Below are 24,941 nucleotides of genomic sequence, written 5' to 3'. Positions count from 1 at the left end.
ATGTGAGTGGGCAGAAGAACTATTAGCAGGTCCATACCACCACATGGTGCTGGAGGAGACTCTTGAGAGTCCCATGGACTGCAAGAAGATCAAACCTATCCATTCTCAAAGAAATCAGCCCTGAGTGCTCACTAGAAGGACAGATCCTGAAGTTGAGGCTCCAGTACTTTGGCCACCTCATGAGAAGAGAAGACTCCCTAGAAAAGACCCTGATGTTGGGAAAGATGGAGGGCACAAGGAGAAGGGGACGACAGAGGATGAGATGGTTGGACAGTGTTCTCGAAGCTACTAACATGAGTTTGGCCAAACTGCGAGAGGCAGTGAAGGATAGGCGTGCCTGGCGTGCTCTGGTCCATGGGGTCACGAAGAGTCGGACACGACTGAACGACTGAACAACAACAACCACCACCACCAGCAGCATACAGAAAGCACCAAAATGAGGCAGGGAGGGGCTAAGCAGGCCCAGGATGTGCTAGCTCCCCAGCCACCCCAACTGCCATCACTTGACACATCAGGTCCAATTGCTGCACCAACTCCAGGCTCGCACAGGGATTTATGCCTACTTATGCCCCCTGCTAGCATGAGTGATGGGTCTGGATGCAGTGGTGGCTCAGCAACACTTCACTGCTGCCTGGGCAGGGTTTGTGCTTCCTTGTCAGGCTGGTTTGAAACCAGCCCTTTGTTGCTCTGATCCAACAGTTACTTATAGAATCATATTACTGTAGAGCTGGAAGGGACCACAAGGGTCTAGTCCAACCCCATGCGATGCAGGAATCTTTCGCCCAGTGTGGGGCTCTAACCCACGACCCTGAGATTAAGGGTCTTAAGCTCTGTCAACTTGTAGGTGCCGAGACTTCACCGTATATCAGTACCAGTGGGAGGTAGGCGGTACGTTGAATCCACACTGGTGCACAGCTGAATGCCGTAATCTGCACAACAGATGGGTATGGTCTCTGAATAGATTGCTGTGCTGGCACCGGCACTATACAAACCAGTGGTCTCTGTATGGTATCGCACAGGAGTGATTTCTCTATGGCAATGCTAATCAACGCAGAATGCATCTCTTCATAGGGGGCACACCACGCAGTGACTCTAACAAAGAAGCTGTATTTGGCATACCTATTTCAATTTCACCAATCTTGTTTGAAGCCACAGCTGTCGAGTCTCCATTAATGACATCCAGAAAGAAGTCAGCGGGATTGTTGTACGGTTCGCACTCATAACCTACAAAGAAATAAAATGCTCGCAGGTCTTTCAGTAAGCAGGTTGTGAAAATGTATTGCAAAGTACTTGGGATCGTGTATTCAAAATCTTCAGATCTGCCCTCCCCCCCAAAAAATGTCTCCAGTTTATCAAACAGCCTGCAGCCATCCATGCTCTGGTAACTTCAAGACTAGGCTATTCGTAATAAATACATCAACCCACTCCCCTGTGGCAAAGCCAAATTGAGCTGGCGTTAGCAAAACAACAACGGGGAGATATGCTCACAATATAGCAGTCCCCACTATGTTCAGTAGAGAGTCTTCTGAAACCTTACCACTGGATTTGAAAAATTCCATGGCGTTCTGAGCTGGTCCATGATATAGCATCCTTCCTGCTGCCAGTAAGGTCAATTTATCAAACAGTCGGAATATGGAGTAGCGAGGTTGGTGGATGGAAAAGATTATTGTTTTCCCTTGCCTGGCCATCCTGAACAGAGTAGGCAGTAAGAAAGGTGTCAACTGGCTTAAGGTTTTGTAAAACATAGTGTTACTTATTCAAAATCTACAAGCTAAAAAAAAACCCTGCAATTCATCATAGGTGGAAATTCTCAACATACAGCTGTGCAAAGTGAAGAGACCACCACTCTGTGCTGCCCCACCTCTTCTCTATAGCCCAGTAGCTATGACTACTTGCATAATAGGCACTGAATTGATGTTCTAGCTACCTGAGAAGCTGGTTTCACTCCCCCATTTGGCCCAGCAGATAACTTCTGCCTTTTTTCAGCTCTGCTCAGTGTTCGAAACTCCCATTGTGTCTAGGCACATTTTGTGACAGGGGATTTCATGAGCACGAGCGGTTTCTGAGCTCTGGGTGCAGTACTGCGCCTAAGATTTCAGATTAAACCTGCAGAATGGAAGGAAAGGAGGACCTATTCCTGCCTTCCCACTTCCAGCTACTCTCTGAAGGCTGGAGAAGAGACCCTCTTATGAATATTAGGGGGGTGGGCAGGGGACGGACTGGACCATGTGAAAAATGAACATAATATCTTAGCTGCAGTTCCTTCATTTTCAGCTTTGTATTCTTGTTATTAAAAAAGCGCGCCAAGACATTTTGTTGTTGCGCCCATAACCTAGGTTTAAGGTGCCATTTAGCTCCTAGCTTTCATATCTCAGTTTCTAACACTGGTTCTGCTGTATGGCAAGCTAAACCTGGGAGTAGGCTGTCAGAAACGGCTTGGGAGTGGGGTTAGGGTTTTTTATATTGTTAGGTTACTAGTGCTTCTTGAAGTGTGCCTACTTCTGCACTTCCATAATACCTGCTCAACTGCATACCTGTGAAGGAAGAGATTATGAATGCACTGCACACCTCCAGGAAAATGAGGCTTGTTAAAAGCTGGCTACAGTTCCCCAATGTCCGGTGAGCCGCAGAAAAAAGGGACCTAGTCCATGAGACCTAGTCCACTCTTTCAGCAGCTATACAGTTTGCAATTATTATCACGACCTTAGAAGATGTTTTGGATGGAGTAGTTCCTTGCCGAAGCAAAATTCCAAGTATGTTGGAAAATGCACTTCGCCAATAAATTATTCCTTCCTTCCTTCCTTTCCCCATTTGTTTGTTATGAGGCTGGGAGCATTGTAAGTCCCATCAAAGAACTATAACATTCCCAAAAAAAAATCAAGTGCTGTTACTGTATCCAAGATTGATTCTCTGAAAAACACTATACCTATTTAACAAAACCTCGTTTATTTACTGTACGGTATATGACTTTTCCCCAAATTACCTGTGGAAAGCACAGATGGGTTCCCCTAGCAGGCCTAGCTCATCAAAAACCTGTGAGGTGGGGCCAGCTCAGAAGGAGTGACTGACCCAAATTCACCATTGAAGTCTACTCAGGATTCCATCTCACAGGGAAGCTAGGTTGGCCCTCGTTTTTGCAATTGTACCTTCCAAGAGAAGTTCTTACCACTTTTCTGCAGAAAACTATTTGTCCCATCTGGCCTTTTAAAGCTGAAGTTGACTACCACATCCTCTGTTTTCTGGCTGTTTTGCTATATTGTTTTTACTTTTTTGACTGGTTTTAGAGAAGTATTGGTATACTTTGTGTTTTAATATTTTGGACTATTGCATTTTAATATTTTGTTGGAAGCCGCCAGAATGGCTGGGGAAACCCAGCCAGATGGGCTGGGGATGGATAAATAAATAAATAAATAAATAAATAAATAAATAATTATTATTATTATTATTATTATTATTATTATTATTATTATTATTATTATTATTATTTTGACATTTGGAAATCCCTGCAATACATTGTACAGTGGCACATAAATAATTTTAAATAAATTGTGGTGTCTGGTATAGATTGCAGTGAAGTGCAGAATTTAATAGTCAAGTAATACTGATGGCTGGTTGAAAGACGAAAGCAAGGTTTATTAATTATGGCAAACAAAGCCACATGTCAGCTCAAGCTTACATGTGGCCAACATGGAATCAAGAAGTTAACTGATTTGGAGAAGCAGGAAAGAAGTAAAGCATGAGAAGCAATCAACATATCAACAAGCAGTTCATTAATAAGGAATCAGGGAGGGAAGAATAGGTTGCCTTTCCGCCTACCTTTCCCCACCTGCCCACTGGTTCAGGTAACTTATTGCAAGTATTGTTGTTTCCTAGCATAAATAACATGGCTAAGTAAAACTTTGAGCACAGGTGGTCTCTCCAGCCCAATTCCAACCCTATCCACTAAATCCCAGTGGCTCACACAAGAATCATACCGGTACTTTGGGCATCACAGTTCCTTGCATCGATGCTGAAGAAAGTGCTATTATTTTATCCCATGCACAGCCAAAGACATGCAGTACCTTTTCTAGCAATTACCTTTTCAGGAGTAGCAATACAGCATTGGCTGTGCTGGCATCCAGTCCAGTGGTTGGCTCATCTAAGAACAAGATTGAAGGATCAGTAATAAGCTCCATGCCAATATTGGTCCGTTTCCTCTCTCCCCCCGATATGCCACGAATGAACTGGGTTCCAACCTAATGCAAAACAAGAACTTGAACGATATTGTGTATGTCGATGGTGCCATATAAATAAATGTTTAAAATAATAAAGATTAATATTTCATTAGAAGAATTTCATTTATAAAGATAGAATGAGAAAAAAGAAAGTAGTGAGAATGAAAAATAATAATACTGTTTCATCACCATACATTAATATACAAATATGTATATTCCTATTATCCTAATACACAAAATTGTCAAAAACCTAATATATTCTGTGCAAATTCATTTCAAATACTGTATTGTATTCAAAGATAGTCTGCGTCTATAAGCTATCCATATTTTGCAAATGTTGTCATGCTGTCAAGCCATTGATTAAGAGAAATCGTATCTCTATTCTTCCAATCCATCAGTATCAATCTATTGGCCACCATTAGGGCATGTAGAATCCATTTTCACTGTCCTGTTGTCAATTTCAACTCAATGGGTATATTGTTCAAAAGAATATTCACCTCTGAAAATCTTAACTACATTTCTGTAGTGTCTTGTTTATATAGTTTTTCTCCCATAATTTAGTAAGTGTGGGACATAGTTTTCGAGAAGCAATGATGATATTGTATGGCTGTTTTGAAAGTGCTTAAAAAGAGTCTGCTGAATCAGACCAATAGCCCATCTAGTCCAGCACCCTGTTCACAAACACTGAACCGTTACCTTTGAATCTGCCACTTTTGTCAAGCCCAGCTCCTTGAGGATCTGGTTGATCCTATCCTTCTTTTCCTGCTCCCTCACAGTCCTTGGTAATCGGAGGGCAGCTGAGAACTGGAAGTTCTCCCTCACGGTCAAGGTCCCCATGACCACATCATCCTGGACAAATCCAAAGGAAACAGATAGACACGCAACTCAAATCGGGAGCTCCAGTTCACATACCAAAGCCACAAATCACGTACGCAGCTCCAGGCAAACCTTCTCTATTCCATGCTCTGCAACATTTGCATAAAGCAAACTGGACTATGCATTGCACTGGGCAATCCTGATTTAATACTGGATTTTGTAAAGAGGAAAATAAACAGAGTCAGAGACTCTTGGTGGCTTACCTGCACGACATATCCAGAGATACATTTAAAATTGGCAGGTTGAGGGGCTCCATTGATTAGAACATCTCCACTCAAGCCATGGGGATCTTTCCTTGCAGCTAAAATATCCAGTAGTCTAGAAGAAAAAGGCAGAACTACATCACACAGGACTCCCCCCCCCCCCACATCCACACAACTTTTTGTTGTTGTTGTTGTTAAGGCACACTGGGAGTCAAATTGGATTTGATTGTGCACAATATTAATGGAAATAACTCATCCCAACCCTTTCCAAAAGCGACTATGTGGACAAGAGGAAAGCTTCTCTCCGGTGCAAAAGTACAGCTGGGGAGGATTTTCATCAGGCCCAAGGTATGGAGGGAAATGAGTTACAACCCCCCCCCCCCCTGGTTCTGATCTGATTCCGCTTTTCACTGGTATGGCTGCTATTTGAGATTTTTATTTTAAAAAGCACAGATCACCAAATTCATAGAACCATAGAATTGTAGACTTAGAAGAGACTATGAGGGACATCTAGTCCAGCCCCCTGCAACGCAGGAATCTTTCGCCCAATGTGAGGCTCAAACCCACGAACATGAGATTAAGGGCCTCATGCTCTACTGACGGTGTTGGCTCCTGAAACCTATCATTTTACTTACCAAGAAAAAAACTAATTTCTATTAATTTAACCAAAATATGTTTTGAATTCCCAAGCCATGTTACAACTTTTTAGCACCGCTCATTTGGGGAAATTGAAAGTTGAAAATTTCAACACACCCTATTACCCGATGGAATGATCTTCCCTCTTCTCCCCTCCCTCCAGTGCTGTTCTGGGCAGTCTCCCAGTCCTCCATAATAGTGTGTGTGTGTGTGTGTGTGTGTGTGTGTGTGTGTGTGTGTTTGTGTGCAGGAGGCATACGGGGAAGAAAGGAACCCCCATTATTTTAGCTGGAGTCCTTCTGCCGGCTTCCGCTAGCAGAACAGGGTAGATGAATCCATCCCTGTGTGATGGGCATAACTTGCAGTTTGTTCACACAGATGTCTTGACTCAGTTTATAGACTGCTCTGCTCCTCTGCCTGGCTCTAGCTTGTCAAGACCATAATAGTACAATCAGCATCGTTTTGCCAGTCCCACTGAGAAACATAACTGAGGATATGCCCACAACGTTGTACCGGAATTGTAGGAACAGGCTGATCCTACAGCAAAATTATTTAAGACCAGACTGTGAACCCTTCTGGGCTTCAATATATGAAGCCATGTTTTCTGCTTGGAGGGCCTTTCTTTTAGTCAAGGGTATAAATTAGGGCCAAGTTAACATGTAGCCGCTTTTGTTCACTGCCATGAGACTTACGAAGACTTGCCACAGCCAGTTGGCCCCAGGATTGCATTCAGTCCAGGCCGCATTATCCCGCTGCAACACAAAACCAGTACATTTCTTGTCAGTTGTTTTGCCTTTGGTACATTGCATGTCTTGGTCAAGCTGCAGATTGATTCGAAGCCTGGGTTTGAAAAGGTTGAAGGCCTTAAAAGGTGCTGCTGTACAATATTCTCAAAAATGCCCCTGCGAGTGAACATTACAGCGGCAATGCTAGACAAGCTGCCCTCTAGGATGGCATACATTATTATTATTATTATTATTATTATTATTATTATTATTACTACTACTACTACTATTATTATTATTACAGTTATATTGCACCTTTACTTCAAGGAGCTCAGTGTGGTATAATTAAGATCTCTCCCTCCAGCTGTGCCTCCGGTCTTTTCAAGCCTTCCTCTGCCCTCACTGAAGTACTCTTCGGGCTCCAGGGAGGGTCTCCTCGCAAGCCACAAGGACTCTCCAGCGCTCTGCTGCCAATTCCAAGTCTGAATCGATTTATTTATTCCCAGCACTGCATGTGTACGTGGTCATGCGCGAGTCGATCACACGTATGTTGCGGGGGGGGGGATGCCTAGAGTTAATCCAGCACTGATCGCGGATCCATGGGGCATCCCTGAAACTTACAAATCAACCCTATGGGTCCCTAACGACTGCTTTCGTAACTCATTATTTCAGTTTATCTAAGGGCAAGCCACCAATATTACCTTTCACACAGGGAGCAATATAATTTGGTTAAATATTTATTGTCATATTACTGTCAGTTCTCATGTAGCATTGAACTTCATAGTCAATTACGCACCATTTGCAACCACAAAAAACCGCAGCTGTGTTTGCTTGATCAATTTCTGTTCCCGACATAGGTCAGTGAGTGAGCATTGGCAGATTTCCACAGCGGTGGCTGTCATTTTTAGATCCAGCAATTCCCACAGAAAGTTCCCCATGCCATCTTAGGCAGAAGATCTGTTAGCACTGCCATCACGTAGCAGCCAGAGGACTACCCTTCCTCCACCGATGCTTTTTAAGGCAAAAATTGTCCACTGAAAGGGCTTTGGATAGTGCAATGAACTCTGAAACCAGCCCTTTCACTGTTGCAGTCTCCTCTTCCTAACCTATATCACCCAAGTTCCCAGTGGATTTCGCAGGATCTGGTCTTCACCAACAGCTAGGCCAGCAGATAAGGAACTTGGTTGTGGCTGGTTTATCAGAATATTTAGCACTCATCCTTCATAAACTCAGTGGCTTTAGGCACTGCCCTTGATCTGTAACATGGGGATAATAATACTGGCCTGCATAACAGTGCTGTTGTAAGGATACTAAGATAATGTAGGAGAAACACAGGGGACACTCTCAAAGTACACACACCACATACATATGGAAAGTGAGTGCACAGTCTGGATGAGGAATACATACTTGATGTCTCTCAGAATGTCTTTCTCAACTGTTTTTCGGCAACCTATGAAGCCAGACTTTGTCTTCACTCTGTACCAGATGTTGTGAAAACTGACTGTGCTGGCTTTCATCTGCTTCTTGCCTGGGAGGCCATTTGTACTGGTCTCAGACATGGGGATGCCAACTTGTGGGTTCTGAGCCATCTTTCTGGAGGAGCTTTATCCCTGTGAACCACAAGATGAACACAGACAATATAAGCAATAAAATTCAGGTGGCTCCAAGTTGCTCCCCATTAACAGACTTTTAAATTCTTTATTCAGGAGAATGTTTTTCTGCTTCTGTTGTTTTACTGGAAATAACAAATCCTAAAGAGTAACTATATTTTGCTGCATGGTAACAGAATACCAAACACACAAAGATCGTAACCGGCTGCTAAAGTAATCTCAATTTTCATCATTTGTACATATAAACAGATATAATATAGAACTCAATAATAGATGGGTACAACTATTCAACTGTAAATATATGACATCAACATGTGTCAATATGTATCATGAGATCCACATAATACAGATCAAGGTCCCAAGGCAGACAAAAGTCAAGCATAGATGTAATAATTATAGTCTTGCCAGTCTGCAACATGAAGTTAGTAACCCGAGGTACTATTTCTGGGTTAGCGGAGTCTGTAACCTGAAGCGCCTGTAACCTGAAGCATCTGTAAGCCGAGGTACCACTGTATCCAGAAGAATGATGTGCGCATATAGCACATCAGATTTCAATAGCATATAGCACCTCTCCCTTTAAAAATATACAGAAGCAGCAGGCAGGACAGGACAGGTCCTGTTCTCAGGTATTTTAAATGGCCTATTAAAGACTGCTACATCTGCCCAAACTACAGATACATTTTGGATGTAATATTGGGGGGTGGGGGGGAGCAATGCTAAATGGAGTTTTCTCAAATAATACTAAGAATGCTTTTCAGACTGAAATCTTGTGCACACTTTCCTGGGAGAAAGCCCCGTTGAAAACAGTGGGACTTACATGTGAGTCAACATGCATAGGATGTTGTTCTCAAATAGTGCAGCAGGAGTGTATGGCAAGCGTGGCAGGAAGATTCAAGAGCAAACAAAGAAACAGTACAAAAATAATCGTTTATGCTTCCTGGGTGTCCCACAATCTTATTACAATGTAGTTGTGTTCTATGTTATAAATCAAGAACTGCTAAGAGCTGTTTGTTTCTGTTTTTCCATGTATTTCTTATCAATAAAAAAAAAATTGGTGTGGCGAGCAAATTTTTATTCCGAAAGTGTGGCTCAGAGAAAAAAAATTAGAGAAAAAATCAGCCCAAAGGCCCATCAAATCTATCATTGTCTTCTCACAGCAGCCAAACAGTTTCCTTTAGGAAGTCTTACAAGCAGTTCATGAGCACTGCTGTTAGTTTTGTGTGTGTTACTTTTGAATGTTGTTTACGGGGAATTGGAAACAGACGGGTCATTTTCAAATTCAATATACATTTAATGTCCCTGAAATGTTTATGTTTGAATTACCAACTTTTTAAAAATGCAAAAGCTCATTTAAATGACACTCCTGTTAACTAGTTTAATCTACACTTTAGTGTCCATATTATTTAAGCAAGAAATATATATACAGAGAGAGAGAGCGCAGCCCTACATTCCCAAGAAAATTCAAGTTGTTTTCCCCACATTATACCAGATGTAATTTAGCCAAAAAAAACCTCTTAAACTACTTCAGGGGAGCAGGGGGAATCATATCTCTTATGCGACTTAGCCGCCTCCCATTGATTTTATTTTTAAGATACGTTAGGTAAGCGCTGATTGTCTCCCAGGGAAGTTGTTGAATTCTTTCTGACTTTAAAGAAAGTGGGATCACTCCATTAAAAAAAAAAAAAACAGACTAATGCTCCCTGTACTTAAAAGGATAGGCAAATCCTGTTGATTTCTGTTTCTCTGATTCTCCCACTCTTAAGTTAAATTTGTCATATTTCTCATGTGAAAAGTCCTCACCAAAAATAATCAGCGTTTTAGTGTGCATTTCTCTTAAAGTACAATTTTAAAGCAATTTTGCCTACTGTGCACATTTTGCAAGGAATTTACAGCAACATAATGCATTTCTCTTTGCCGATGTCAGCAGCATACGCATTTCTATGCACATTTTACCCTACATGTAATATGTTCTTGGTTGGTTGAACAAGTGCACCAAAAAATTCAAAGAACTGCAGATTTTGAAGGATGGCTGTTGTTGGCTCACATATTTTTTGAAGAACTGTGAATCAACAATTCAAGAGTTGCTGTTATGATTCTATTTGTTAGTCCCCTAACACAGGGGCATTTGCAGTCAAGATTTTAAAAATTCAAAATCCATCTAATGCTCGTATTAGTGCTGAATAGGTTTCAATCACCAGGACTTCTGTTTCTGCCTCTTTCTGCCCAATTACACCCATTTGCACCCAATTATATATTCCCGTCATTCTGAGTAACCTAGTGGATCCCTCCTGTATTAGCCACTTTCCGGGTTTTAAGTCTCGGTTTCCTTTTAACCTCAATCTGTGAATCCCGTTCTCAGATGAAAAACTACCTTTCTGTCGGAATAATCGACATAGGCAATAGGCAACAGGTCCAAATCGCCCCAATTTCTGCCATGCTATCAGCTGTGAACACACCAGTTCTGTTTGGTCGTGTAACTATAGCGCATAGTAGTATTCTCCCTTCTTCACCCATGGTGTGCTTGAGGGGGAAAAGCCCCACTTTAAAAAGTGGGGGGGAGAAAGCTGGAGAACAGTTCTCAGAAGTCAACTCTGGGACTTACCTTCTGTGCGTAAGAGGCAGCAGCAGATAAGGATATTAAAAGCTGGAGCAGGTTGAAGAAACGCTGTCCGGTGAGGCTTCAATTTTAGTCTTTTGAACAGCTTGCAAGAAGACAAAGTCTTCCCCCTGACTGGGACACCCAAGGGACCACTTTCTGTGGCATAAAGTGCTAATCCACAGAGCCAGCTAGGTTCTTCCACTTCCTCTCTCTCTCCCAGGCAAGTCCTATTGCAGGGCCTTGTAAAGGAGGCAGCTCACCCCTCCCCTTTCCAGCTGCAATTAAGGGAGGGGTGAAAGGCTTGCTTAGGGAAGGGCGAGCTCAGAGGCAAACTTTCTCTTATCTGAGAGCTGACAGTGCCGCAGGAGTAGCCCAGGATGCGTGGAATAACTTATTGGTATTCAATAACACACACCCGATTCCATCCTGTTGCTAAGCCAGGAGGACCCAAGCAAGACATGACCTGAAGGTCCTCAGGCTGGAAGGCAGCAACTGTGAAGGGCAAATTAAGGCTAAATGTATAACCATCTTCCTTGAGGATGCTTATGCAGCCTTCTTTCCCTGCATCTCTGTTCCCAGATCCCATGTGATTGGGCTAGAGCCCAACAGAAGCAGATGAAAATAAGCAATGCTTTGAACAGTGAGCTGGTGTTCCCCAAATGCTACAACGGAGTTTCTACAACAGCGGTTGCCAACTAAGGCCCGCGGGCCTCATACAACCTGCACAAGCCAATTATCCGGCCCCCGTCACCCGCTCTTACCGACGTGGCATGGCATGGCTGCTTCATTTCCGGCACACTTCCGGGTCTGTGGAGGCCCGTGCGCATGCGCACAAGCTATTTCCAGCACCGCGCCGCACCAGAAGTGCGCCGGAAATGACGCTTGCACATGTGCACAAGCTATTCCAGCGCCACGCCAGAAGTGCGCTGGGAAAAGCAAGTGCACGTGCATAAGGGCGCATGCTCCCCCGCCCTCTGGGCGATCGGCGCCGGAGGAACCGGCCCGAGGCCAGGTAGTTTGCCAACCCCTGTTCTACAAGATAGAGTTTGTGGTTTGAGAGAGAAGAGTGGCATGCCCTCTCAAAACAACAGATCCCAGCGTTCCTCCATGCATGTGCATAAGCAGCAGGAGGACCTAGCAGGGTGTCCCAGAGCAGGTAAGAGGACCAGGACCATATGAATAAGGAATTTTGAAATCCCAAAGAGTCTGTGCCGATTATAGGATTTACAGAACCCGGAACATATGGGAGTAAATGAACTAGGCCTCTGGCCTCCAGAATGTGCAAAACTACAACTCTCAGCCAGCATGGATGATGGGAATTGCAGTCCCACATCACAGGCAATTTCCCCCTAATGTCACAAATTTGTGCAAACTTGTGCAAGCAATTTCTCATGACATCATGCTTTTTTGCATGTTAGCTTCACTATCATCATTTAATGCACATTTACCCCTGACATATGCCTTTCTGCAAACATTGGTTGGAGAACTAGATTGCAAAATTCAGAGAAGTGTGAATTTTGAAGAATGAATATGTTTTGGTTCTCATATTGTTTTGAACATAATAAAATCCCCTCCTCGGTTATGAGTACTTCATGGAATTAGTAATAGTTATTCCAGTTTCATTTATGTAACGGCTTTTTCCCTCCGAAGGCATGACTGAGCTATGATAACTATTCTGAGTTCCAACCAATTTGCATTATATGAAATGCTAATTTCATATAAAGCATAAGATTTGAAGCCAAGATACTGCTCTTAAAAGTAGGCCAGCCTAACATAGGAGGTATAGAATCATATAAGGGTACACTATTTAGTATAAGTTCTTTTAAGAGATTGGTGACGCCTTACAGTGCAATACTGTACAGTGGAACCTCGCGTTACATACCGTCCTCCTTACGAACGCTTCAGGTAACGAGCTCCGCTAACCCAGAAGTAAATGCTCCTTGTTGCAAACTTTGCCCCGGGATGCGAGTGGAAGTCGCGTGGCGGTGATAGGCCCATTAGTTAAAGCGCGCCTCGGGTTAAGAATGGACCTCTGGAATGACTTAAGTTTGTAACCAGAGGTACCACTGTATTACACATGTCTACTCAGAAGTAAGCTCCAATGAGTTCAGTTGGAACTGCTCCCAGGACTGCAGCTTAATCCATAACACTCACTGGGGGGGGGGGACTGAGTGTCTTATGAAAGTGAACATGGGTTAGCAATGAGTAAGAAAAACATCTGAGTGTCGTGATGAGGATGAATGGCTATGTACCAGCTAGCCTGAGTCATGCCAAAGTCACTTCCCATTTGGATTATCACAATGTGTTCTGCATGGGGCTGCCCTTGAAGAGTGTTCAGAAGCTGCAGCTGGTGTAAAATGTTTTATAGACTTAGGGCTTATCCACACTTCCTTTCCTACACTCTTTCCACGCACAGTCCACACTTTAAAGCTCCATGTCCGAGGGCCCGTTTTCCCTTTCACTCCGGAGCTTCCCCCCGCAAAAACCCACTCTCTAAAGCTCAGTCGGAGCAAATGGCAATCTGCAGACAACCCGAATTGGTGCTTGCTACAATTGAATGCTCAATAGGGGATGGGGGTGGGAAAGTTCAGAGGCAAACAAAAAACAAAACCCCAACCTGTCCAGACACAGAACTTATGCGGGAAAGAGTAGGGCAATAGGTTAAGTGATAAGGGCAAGCCCTTAGATTGGCAGGACAATGAGACTTGTATCCAAAACATCTGGAAGGCACCAGGTAGGGAAGGTTGCTCTAGGGAATAAAGCCTCTTGATCACAGTGGGACATAGAATCATAGAGCCAGAAGGGTCACAAGGGTCATCTAGTCCAACCCCCTGCAATGCAGAGATCTTTTGCCCAATGTTGGGATTGACCCATGACTCTCATGTTCTACCAGCTGAGCTATCCCAGACTTGCTTCCAATATACACGCAGAAGCTTAGGCTGGAAGTTTTTATCACCACTGATGTGACAGCTGTCAGAAACAGTGTCCGGGTGGAAATCACAAAAATGCCCCAATCAGCTACCTTCATCATTTCACGCCATGAACTCCAGTGGTGACCAGCCATCAAGGTCCACCATGTCTGTGAGAGGGATACCTACAGCAGATGCAGCTACAACATGGTGAGTTGTGGGAGGTGAGAGGGGAGATTTGCAGAAGCTATGAGGTGTAATTAAATAACCTTTTAATGATGGTGAAAGAGGAGAGTGCAAACTATGGTCTGAAGCTCAACATCAAAAAAACCAAGATCATGGCCACTGGTCCCATCACCTCCTGGCAAACAGAAGGGGAAGAAATGGAGGAAGTGAGAGATTTTACTTTCTTGGGCTTCATGATCACTGCAGATGGTGACAGCAGTCACGAAATTAGAAGACGCCTGCTTCCTGGGAGGAAAGCAATGACAAACCTAGACAGCATCTCAAAAGCAGAGACATCACCTTGCCGACAAAGGTCCGTACAGTTAAAGCTATGGTTTTTCCAGTAGTAATGTATGGAAGTGAGAGCTGGACCATAAAGAAGGCTGATCGCCAAAGAATTGATGCTTTTGAATTATGGTGCTGGAGGAGACTCTTGAGAGTCCCATGGACTGCAAGAAGATCAAACCTATCCATTCTTAAAGAAATCATCCCTGAGTACTCACTAGAAGGACAGATCCTGAAGTTGAGGCTCCAGTACTTTGGCCACCTCATGAGAAGATAAGACTCCCTAGAAAAGACCCTGATGTTGGGAAAGATGGAGGGCACAAGGAGAAGGGGACGACAGAGGATGAGATGGTTGGACAGTGTTCTCGAAGCGACTAGCATGAGTTTGGCCAAACTGTGGGAGGCAGTGAAGGATAGGGGTGCCTGGCGTGCTCTGGTCCATGGGGTCACGAAGAGTCGGACACGACTGAATGACTGAACAACAACAACAATGAGGTGTAAACTACAGCACCCATAATGCTTTGCTGGAAATAATGTACTTTAAATGTGCTTCAGAGGTATTGAGTAGATTAGGCCTAAGTACCTTTTGGGCACATAACGACTCATTAGTTTCCAAGGTATAGTGGCTGGTATTCAGCTGAGTTTTAATCAGAGCAGAAATACAGAAATTAGGTGTTATAGGAATTCTAAGCTCTCATATATAAAAATCATATGTTCATAAATCTACAAGGCAAACACATACATATGTATATGAACCATGTGTCTGAATAGTACAGGAGCAATCCTGAAACCATTTTGACTCTCCCAAATTGACTTCAAATATTTCTCTGCAAGGCGGAAGGAAATGGGAAAGACTCTCCATTGTCTTTTGCTTACCTGTCTTAAGGATGTATGAATAGGTGAGCTATTTAGCATCTCAAGAGGATTGGCCAGGCTGCCCAGGGGGAGCAATCAAGTGACCATTATCAGTATCTGCCAGACAGGATTTGTATTGTAGACTGCCCCTTGTGATGTATTTCTGCTGCAGTCTGCCTCCTTCTGTGATGTATGCTTGGTGTGTGTGTGTGTGTGTGTGTGTGTGTGTGTGTGTGTGTGGTGTTTTTTTTTTTGGGGGGGGGAGATGTCTCTGGCTAAAGGGTAAGGTAAAAGGACCCCTGACCATTAGGTTCAGTCACGGACAACTCTGGGGTTGCGGCGCTCATCTCGCTTTATTGGCCGAGGGAGCCGGCGTACAGCTTCCGGGTCATGTGGCCAGCATGACTAAGCCGCTTCTGGCGAACCAGAGCAGCACACGGAAACGCTGTTTACCTTCCCGCCAGAGTGGTACCTATTTATCTATTTGCGCTTTTGACGTGCTTTCAAACTGCTAGGTTGGCAGGAGCAGGGACTGAGCAACAGGAGCTCACCCCGTTGCGGGGATTCAAACCGCCGACTTGTGATCTGCAAGCCCTAGGCTCTGTGGTTTAACCCACAGCGCCACCCGCGTCCCTGGCTAAAGAGTGAGCAACTTCAAAAGTCTATATTAGGGCTTGCACAGTGCACCATTGTTCTGGGTCCCTCCTGCCTACTGCGTGGTGGTTGTGAGCTCCCTATTGCAACAGTTAATAAAGATCAGGCTTACTAGCTGCCTTGCTTCTGAATATTCTCTGGTTGGCCTCTGTTATTTTCTCCTACCGATAGAGAACCTACTTAAGGACTCTATATGGATATTAGATACCCCATAAGGGAAAGGGAGCAGTATTTTTCTTATAACATATGTTTTTTTAGGAATTATAGGGACAGAACTGCCTGAATGTATAGAAATTTAGTTATGTATGCTACTACTTACAACAAGAATGCTACTCGCCCCAAAATGGAAAGAAGCAGAAGTCCCAGCAAAGGAAGAATGGATACAAAAACTTATGGAAGATGCAGAAATGGCGAAACTCACCGGAATAATGAGAAATCAAGATAAAAGAATGGAAATGGTTTATTGAATATTTACAGATAAATTGCAAACAGATAAAAAAAATTGGCAGGATTATTGTAATAACCTGCAGTTACATAAGAGTTTTGTAATTAAAGTAGATAATTAAATGAGCAAATTAAATGAATTTGGATAGGCAGAAGATATTAAAAAAATAAATTTAAGGAACCGCAGAAAGAGGGGGAAGGAAGCTTTGAAATGTTAAATTGATTGTAAATCAATGAAATGTATAAATTTGAAAAATATATAAACTTTTTAAAAATTAATCTGCATGGCTAACTTAGGCCCTTTCATTTCATTGGTTGGTCTACTCTGAGTAACACTGAGTTGAATACCACCCAGTGTATACACAGGGCATGAGACCCTCACCAGACTTGGAAAGCCGGATGTTATCGTTGCCTTCTGCTGCTGAAGACTGAAACTCAAAATTCCCAGTTCCCATTATAGCCGCTAGATGGAAGCATCTATTCTATATGCTGAGCGTTGAAAGATTATTGTGCTGTATCATGAGAACTACTGTATGAACAAGGGATGGGTTTTCCCCTCCCTTCTACACTATTGCTTAGTACAGATCCTGAGCACAAGAGAAGGTATGTTTCCTACTGGAGGGAGCTATACCCATGTGAATGAAAAGCTAAGCCTCCCTTTTAATAAATAATAATAATAATAATAATAATAATAATAATAATAATCTTCTTCTTCTTCTTCTTCTTCTTCTTCTTCTTCTTCTCTCTTCTTCTTCTTCTTCTTCTTCTGCGATCACTCGTAGCCGAGTAAGATTGTCTTCCATAAACATGGTTTTAACAATGAGTCTGTAAGTGACTGTGGAGGCCAATTCTGGATCCACACGTCCTTCCACAGTGGGGACATTGGTTTCTGGGCAGGAGTTGATCACGGTCTGGATTTGGCCTTTTCAGTGGTGTTTCAGCTGTACACAATTTCACTTAACACACGGCGCCTTGGAACGTAACCCCCGCATAAATTGGGAGTTGCCTGTAATAAATAATAATTAGATGAATTACCAAATACACCCCTTTCCCTTTACTCTAATAAAAAGTTTAAAGGAATCCTATGGATTTCTTTTTTTAAAAAAAAGAATAAAGGCCCATGCGTGCTAATGTGGAGAAATGTTCTCCATCATTCCTCCTGTCAAGTACCGGTATATTTTGGCTTGAGGCAGCCGTATTTGTTTGGCACAGGAAGCTTGCGATGGAGGAAAGAGACAGGGCAGGCGGCAAAAGCTCTGACTGGACAGGAGAGCCCTCACCTCCCTCAGTGGTGGCTGAGCATAGTGTTGACAGTCAGATAAGTATACTTAAGAGTCCCTGCTGGTGAAGCACTGGTCTGTTTGCATTTGGCTCTGTTCGGCTGCTGTGTAGGAGCAAGATAGAAAGAGTATTCTGAGAGGAATGCTTGTCAATGCCCAGAGGGAAGGGCCATCTGTTCCAGCTCTCCAGTGCTTAGGATATGGTTATCTGTCTTCCAGCTTTTCCCTGCCGGCTCACATGACCCAGGCCAGTGCACTTATGAGCATGGAGAGTGTGCACAGCAGATGCTTCTTTACCACAGAGCCACAGTCCCTTTTCCCTAAAGTGCACACAACAATACAAGCACTTGTATGCAAACAAATAAAAATATTCTTACATTCGAGACTTCTCTTTTTCCTCTCACTTCTGCCGTGCTCCGAGTATATGGGTTGTTTTAGGATTTGGTATTTTACTAAGCAGTCTGTTTACCCAAAATAAAACCCTTGTGGGCTATTATTTATATGGAAACAAGGGTGCTCGCTCCAATATTTTTGTTCCTCACATGGCACGATGCAGTTTCAAGGAGCCGTTTTAGTCAGAAAAAAGTCCTGCATTTTTAAAAAGTCATATCTTAAGTATCCAAAGTACCTGAAGCCCCCTCCATACAAAAATATCTCTCCACATAGGAAATTAGATGCTAAGGAGGAAGTTCAAGCATAGCCTTTTTCCTGAAAGGAGTTTCAACATGCCATGTTTTATTTATCTGTTTGTATTTTGTAGGGATGCGGGTGGCGCTGCAGGTTAAACCACTGCAGGTTGGCAGTTCGAATCCCCACAATGGCGTGACTCCCGTTGCTCGGTCCCTGCTCCTGCCAACCTAGCAGTTAGAAAGCACGTCAAAGTGCAAGTAGATAAATAGGTACCACTCCGGTGGGAAGGTAAACGGCATTTCTGTGTGCTGCTCTGGTTCGCCAGAAGCAGCGTAGTCATGCTAGCCACATGACCTGGAAGCTGTACGCCGGTTCCCTCAGCCCATAAAGCGAGATGAGCGCCGCAACCCCAGTCGTCCGCAACTGGACCTAATGGTCAGGGGTCCCTTTACCTTTATTTTGTATTCCTTCATGTGAGGGCCTTCCTGCAGTCCAGTGGTGTAGCCCAAATGCAGGTTGACCATCTTACCTCAGTAAGGATGAGGCCCATGAAGCCTTGCCCAAATCATAGGAACATAGGAAACCGCCTCATACCAATGGGCCGTGGTATTTTTTAAATGTTATTGTTGTTAATAACATTAAGAACCATGGGTGTTTCTGTGAAAATGGAAATGCTTAAATTTTTAAGCAAAGGTGTAAAGCCCACCTGTGTTAAGAGTTTTGATTCTGATCAGGCCCTCTGCATCTGCAGTTTGCATGAGGAAAAACCTCCCACTGGAGTGAATGGGAGGTTTTGTTTTGTTTTAAGTCCAGTGCAAATTGTGTATCTACATATACTTACTAATGGACAGTGTGTGCAAAAAGACAATGAATGGACAAGTGTGGTGTGCGAGGATGAACCTGATATTTGGATCACCCAAGCTGTTCTTCTACTGAACTGCAAATGTCTCAATGTGAAACTTTGCAAACACCTTTGGAAAAGCTAACTTTACAAATAGCGAACGGGATCAACTTCTCATTTTCCCCATGCCTAGCACCTGTAATAGGGACGCGGATGGCGCTGTGGTCTAAACCACTGAGCCTAGGGCTTGCCGATCAAAAGGTTGGCGGTTCGAATCCCCACGACGGAGTGAGCTCCAGTTGCTCCGTCCCAGCTCCTGCCATCCTAGCAGTTCGAAAGCACGCCAAAAGTGCAAGTAGATAAATAGGTACTGCTCCAGCGGGAAGGTAAACGGCGTTTCTGTGCGCTGCTCTGGTGTCAGTGTTCCATTGCGCCAGAAGCGGCTTAGTCATGCTGGCCACATGACCCAGAAAAACTGCGGACAAACGCCGTCTCCCTCGGCCTGTAAAGCGAGATGAGCACCGCAACCCCAGACTCGTTTGCGACTGGACTTAACTGTCAGCGGTCCTTTACCTTTACCTTTACCACCTGTAATGTAAGTAACCCAAAACCATAACTCAAATAGCATGGCTTTGAAAAACCAATTCTCGCCAATGTGTTACAGGAAAGTTAAGTGGATTAAACATTAAGAAAATCACTCCCTCCCCCCCCCCAGTATGTCTTTGAACGTCCAGAACTTTGTCGTGGGTTTCCTTTTCAGTCAAAAAGTATATCAAGGAGATGAGTAGACAACAATTATTATATGCCTGTGCTTTGATATTTTGCACTTCTACAACAGAAGCAACATATCCCTTATGCACTCGCGGCAAATAATGCCCCTTATTCAAGTTCAGCCAATAAATCCACATTGAAAGATATTATTGCCTTCAGCCTTGCCTGGAAAAAAACCGCCTTACTAAAGTACATGTGTGACATGACAGGGCAGGTGCTTTTCCAAGTGTGTCATAGCCAGTGGTGTCTTCTGACAGGAGCATTTTGGAAAGGATACAGATCCATATAAGGGTCACTGCACCTGCGACGAGAGCAAGAGCAATTTGGCTTCCGTGCCAATGCCGTTGGTCTGAACTTTTCACTGCAACTCCTGAAACCCACGTTGCATAAACTTGAGTTCATTCCGAAAGCAATGAAGTGCAGCCCATTTCCCTGGCTGCATCCCACGGGTGATTCAGGTCACCATGACATGCTTTTGAAGACTGTTGGCTTCAATTACAGGCCCATTTGGTGGACACTTCTGGCTGCTGCAGAAAAAAAAAATCCTGGCAAGGGATTTGCGGTTAAACATCCAGTATAACATTTACTGCTGAGACTCGTAATGGACTCGGCTATTTGCCTCAGCTATTCAACCTACCACCCCTCTAGGTAACGGATCCTCTTGCCTAAAAGACTGTGTGCATATTCTGTCTTCTCTTCTCCTCCAGGCTGAAACTTGCACAGCTCTGCCAGACTTTCCCGAAAGGATTTGTTAACTGAAGACACACATAGTTTACTCAAGAAGTATCCAGTGTCATAGGAACAGAGTTCAGCCAATCGTTTGACTTGGTCCACCTAGCCTGAAGGACTGCCTCTCTCCCCATATAAATTGTCCCAGACTGCGTTCATCCTGTGAGGCCTTTCTTCGTGTGTCTCCTCTATGTGAGGTCCAGAGGGTGGCAACACGAGAACAGGCCATTTTCCTGTAATGGCTCCCTGTTTGTGGAATGCTCTCCCCAGGGAGGTTCACCTGGGGCCTTCATTATATATTTTTAGGAGCCAGACAAAAACGTTCCTCTTCAGCCAGGACTTGGGCTGATTGATATTCTACAGCATTTTAATTGTGTCTGTGGGATGGGGGGGTATTGTTTTGCTGTTTTGTTCTACTTGTTTTTATCCTGTATTTTATTCCGCGAACCACCCTGAGATCTTATGATGAAAGGCAGTATATAAATCTAATAAATAAAAGTCGAGAATTTTCTATAAATCTCCCAAGCAGATCATGAAGACTTCAGGCAAGGGGCAGATTCCACCGATCTTGTTTAACTGGAGATTTCTGCATGCTCCACAACTAAGATATGGCACCCTCCCTGGCAAGATGTTTGGGAAATCTTCCACTCAGCATCGCAAAGAAGCCGTCAGAGCTTTATTCCAAGCACACAAGTACCCTGGGAATGATACTGGCTCATACTGGCCTACATGATGTTATTAGCTTCCATTTCACAAGGATGTCTTCCATTCTGGCAGCTCGAAGGGAAAGTAACCAAAGGCCTACAATAACCTACAACCAACTGTGCCTGCCACCCATTGCTTGGCACCCTAAAAAGACACGTGAATGCATTATCCTGGAACTTGTATAGGCTGTTTTGTCTTTCCCTGAAAGGTCCAATGAACACACCAGCCCAACTCCCGGATGGCAATGTTCCAGAAAAACCCTACCATTCCTTGTAATTCGAATCAAAGGACATGCAGGTGAAGAAAAAGAAAGGAGGCAAATTTCTTTAGGAGCAAGCTGTTTATTAAAATACTCTTCCATCTCCAACCTGCTTCTATATTTTATTTTATTTTATTTTATTTTAAACAAAGCAACTGTTTCAAAATGATGCAGCAGCCGGGCCACAGAATCCACAACAGAAATGTGCACACCCAACCATAGCGACCATTACAAAACTTCAATTATCGTAGACACTGCTGTTGTTTTTTTAAACATACATGCTGGCAGACCGTGGTGTTGCCTTCGGCAGACATTCCTGACAGAGAGCAAGGGGGTCGCTGCGTTTCTCATTAAGCCCCAGTGCGGAAACAAGTTAACCACGGTCTGCCAACAGCCTCTGCAAAAATGCAACAGGGGGGAGCCTGCATTTGGACCATCCAACAAGTTTGCATGCCCCTCCCACCCAGAACCTGAACAATCAACATTCAAATACCTACATTCTCGCCAAGGCAAAAAGTACACAACACAATTTACACAAGTGCACTTCAGTACTTCCAACAAGTCAGTTACGGTGCATGAAGCTGCCAAGTCACACTCTACATATCCAGGAATTTCCTTACATTATCATCTTGCCTTTGGGGAGGCACTGCAACTTCCCAACTCCCTCTCTCCAATACAATCAGCAACGTGATAAAAAGGATCTATGGTTTAGCAATATCAAAAGCAATTGAACTTCCCCCATTCCCCAGAAACCCACTCACCCACCCTAAAAACTAGCGCCTATTAATTCAGTTTGGTTGAATACTTAAGTTTGCTCCCCACTGTCAAGGTTTAGTTTGATCATATCCCTTGTAACCAAATCAACCACCCATTCGCTTACCAAAGCTCCAGGTTTTGTGCAAAATACAGGCAAAGTTCTTACGGCGCACAACTAAGCCTGGGACGCAGTTTGCATACAGCACTGTCAATGCCTCTCTGCAGGTAGCCACTGGTGGCTATTTCTGCGCAAGCAGTTTGGGAAATGCTACTATTGCATTTATTCTGTGACGTGCCAGTACACATTAGTGGGGCTAGAAGACTGTTAAGTGCTGGTGGCAGAAGCTTCGTTAGGACTGTGTGACCAGTGTTTCTTCTAATGCAGCATTTGAGCCAATGGAACAATCCCAGCCAATGAGGGATCATCTGATTTACACAGTGCCACAGAACTAGGTAGCCAAATTTGGAGACAGGCAGCGACCATTTTGTGTGTGTGTGGGGGGGGTGTGCTCTCCATTCCTGGCCCCCGTGCATGTCGATGGAGCGAGAATGAGCCCACCCTTCCGGATCCCAAATGACCCACGCTTCAGCGGCTGTGCATCAACTGGACGCGCACAAAAAATAGTTGCTGTTTTTATACAACAAGATCTCCAAGGGCAACAAACCCAAACTGAGAGAGAGGTCAATGTTCTCCTCACATGGGATAATGCATCACCCTGACTCTATAGGGACATACACTTTAGCCCTTTCTCAGCCAAGGTCCCTACAATCTGGGAAGTAGCAAAGAGGGAAATGGTTTTCATATGTGCCATTGCAGCGACTAAGCGAAACAGCCCTGGATGCAAATATTTTTAACATATTCTTTTACTTATAAAGTAGATATATCATTTCTCTCTATATACCATATATACAAATATGTAGAACACACACAAGATAACAACAGAACAGGACCCAGGGCACTGTTTCCAAAGTACTTTGTGATTTTCAACAGTTACATGGCCAAAGGAAGCTTTATGAACAGCTACGCAGAAATGAAACTGGAATGATTTATGCAAAAGGTGTGGCTCTAATTAGTACTGGCATCAAGCAGCAAGTCCACGGGTTCACATTGCGATCAGGGTTCAGCTAAAAGAGCTCAGCACTGCTGCACTTCAGTGCCAGGTAACTTTATAGCGGCTTCATTCCGGGTTTTCATGGAATCACAGAATTGTAGAGTCGGAAGGGAACACGAGGGTCATCTATAGTCCAAACCTCTGCAATGCAGGAAATCTCAACTAAAGCATCCATGTCTGAAGGCCATTCAACCTCTGCTAGAAAACCTCCAATGAAGGAGAGTCCACCACATTTCTGGGGAGAACGCCCCACTGTGAAAACAGCTCTTACTGTTTTGGGGTGGTTGTTTTCAATTCCAAGTATTTGTGTTCAAAGTATCTATGAAGAACTATTGTTGACAGCCTCCAGTACCGACAGTATATAGCAGGTGTTTTGGGGCTCCATCTTCCAGCAGTCCAAGACAGCATGGCCAATTGTCAGGATTATGGGATCTGTAATCCACAATTCCTGCAGCTGCCATGTTGGCTACCCATGATCTAGAGGTGTGAATGGTCTCTGTGACACAACACTCCGGATCATATTCTTAGCCTGCGGAATTTCTCGATTGCATGCAACCTATTGAAGTCCTGCCAAGGAATGCCGATTGTTCCCTTGGTCCCCCCGTGTTACATTTGAAGTGGGGAAGTGTAGAATTTCCAGGAGAAACTCTACTTACATTTAAACCTTTTGCTTCCCTCCAGCATTTGCTTCTAAAGTGAAATTCTGATTAAAACGAGTGGCAAGTCCAAATATAACCCTACCCATTCCCTTGCAAAAATCTCCCTTCCAAAGTGCATCCTCAGCTTCTTGCTAACTTGGGAAGAGGGAGAGAAATCCCTTAGGAACTTCAACCGTTGTGCAATTAAACCCTAAACACCCACGGGGCAACATGTCCCCATCCAAGTTAACTCTGTGCGTCTCGGACAGCATTTTTCAGTGGCTCTGAAAGAGAAGGAACATCTAAAAAGGAACTGAAGAACAAGAGATGTTCTTTGAAAGAGTTTAGCTCCTGAAAAGCAATTTTTTTTAAAAAAAGGGGGATTTCTTAGTATTAGTATATTTAAAGAAAAAACAAATAAATACAGAAAACCTACATTGCTTCCGTCTTTCTGAAGGAATGTGACGATTGCCACTATCCCTGTTAGTGTTGTGTCCACCTCTGCCTTGAGGGTTATGGTGTGGTTCTCCAATTATAAACTGGCCAATAACCCACAAACAGAGGAATACACATGGGCTTCAACCCAAGTGTAAAAGCCGCATTCTGCTTATGAGAAATTGGACTTAAGGACAGGACATTACACACAGCTGATGGTATTTGCTCTTTGTCTTCCACTGCTTGGAGTCTTAGCCCCGAGACCAAGATCCCTTTCTCTCCGGAACTGGACTAACCAAAACCAAAGTCAGCTTCGGTGGTTAACCTGGTGCCAGCGGGCTAAGCAAAGCACAGCCAGCCACATTGCCTTTCAATCTCCTGGCTTTCTTTTACTTCTGTTCAAATAGGGCAGGAAAGACTTTTAAAGAGTAGAGAAGATGAAATGCCACCTTTTCTCTCCTTGTGTGATTGCTCCCTTTCTCACTGTGCAAATTAAGAGAGCCCCTTTGGCCTCTTCGCTCTCTCTCTCTCTCTCTCATCCTCTAAAAAC

General features: G+C 43.8%; 1 protein-coding gene across 3 annotated transcripts in view; it reads right to left on the bottom strand.

Moving 5' to 3' along the window:
- The window catches only part of ABCG2 (ATP binding cassette subfamily G member 2 (Junior blood group)), a 49,063-nt gene extending 40,803 nt beyond the window's left edge, over positions 1 to 8,260 (bottom strand). For 2 of the 3 annotated variants that reach the window (XM_033160617.1, XM_033160616.1), the window contains exons 1-7: positions 8,062 to 8,260; positions 6,622 to 6,681; positions 5,294 to 5,408; positions 4,911 to 5,063; positions 4,078 to 4,235; positions 1,538 to 1,689; positions 1,120 to 1,224 (exon numbers count right to left, since the gene is read on the bottom strand). In XM_033160617.1, coding sequence (XP_033016508.1) covers positions 1,120 to 1,224; positions 1,538 to 1,689; positions 4,078 to 4,235; positions 4,911 to 5,063; positions 5,294 to 5,408; positions 6,622 to 6,681; positions 8,062 to 8,243 — 925 coding nt within the window. In that variant the 5' untranslated portion in view covers positions 8,244 to 8,260. The remainder of the gene's footprint in view (positions 1 to 1,119; positions 1,225 to 1,537; positions 1,690 to 4,077; positions 4,236 to 4,910; positions 5,064 to 5,293; positions 5,409 to 6,621; positions 6,682 to 8,061) is intronic. The other variant, XM_033160618.1, reaches the window with a different exon arrangement.
- Between the last annotated feature and the right edge of the window lie 16,681 nt (positions 8,261 to 24,941).

The sequence above is a fragment of the Lacerta agilis genome, chromosome 9 (genome assembly GCF_009819535.1).
Source record: "Lacerta agilis isolate rLacAgi1 chromosome 9, rLacAgi1.pri, whole genome shotgun sequence".
Taxonomy (NCBI): Eukaryota; Metazoa; Chordata; class Lepidosauria; order Squamata; family Lacertidae; genus Lacerta; species Lacerta agilis.
This window is presented reverse-complemented; position numbering and strand designations above follow the sequence as displayed.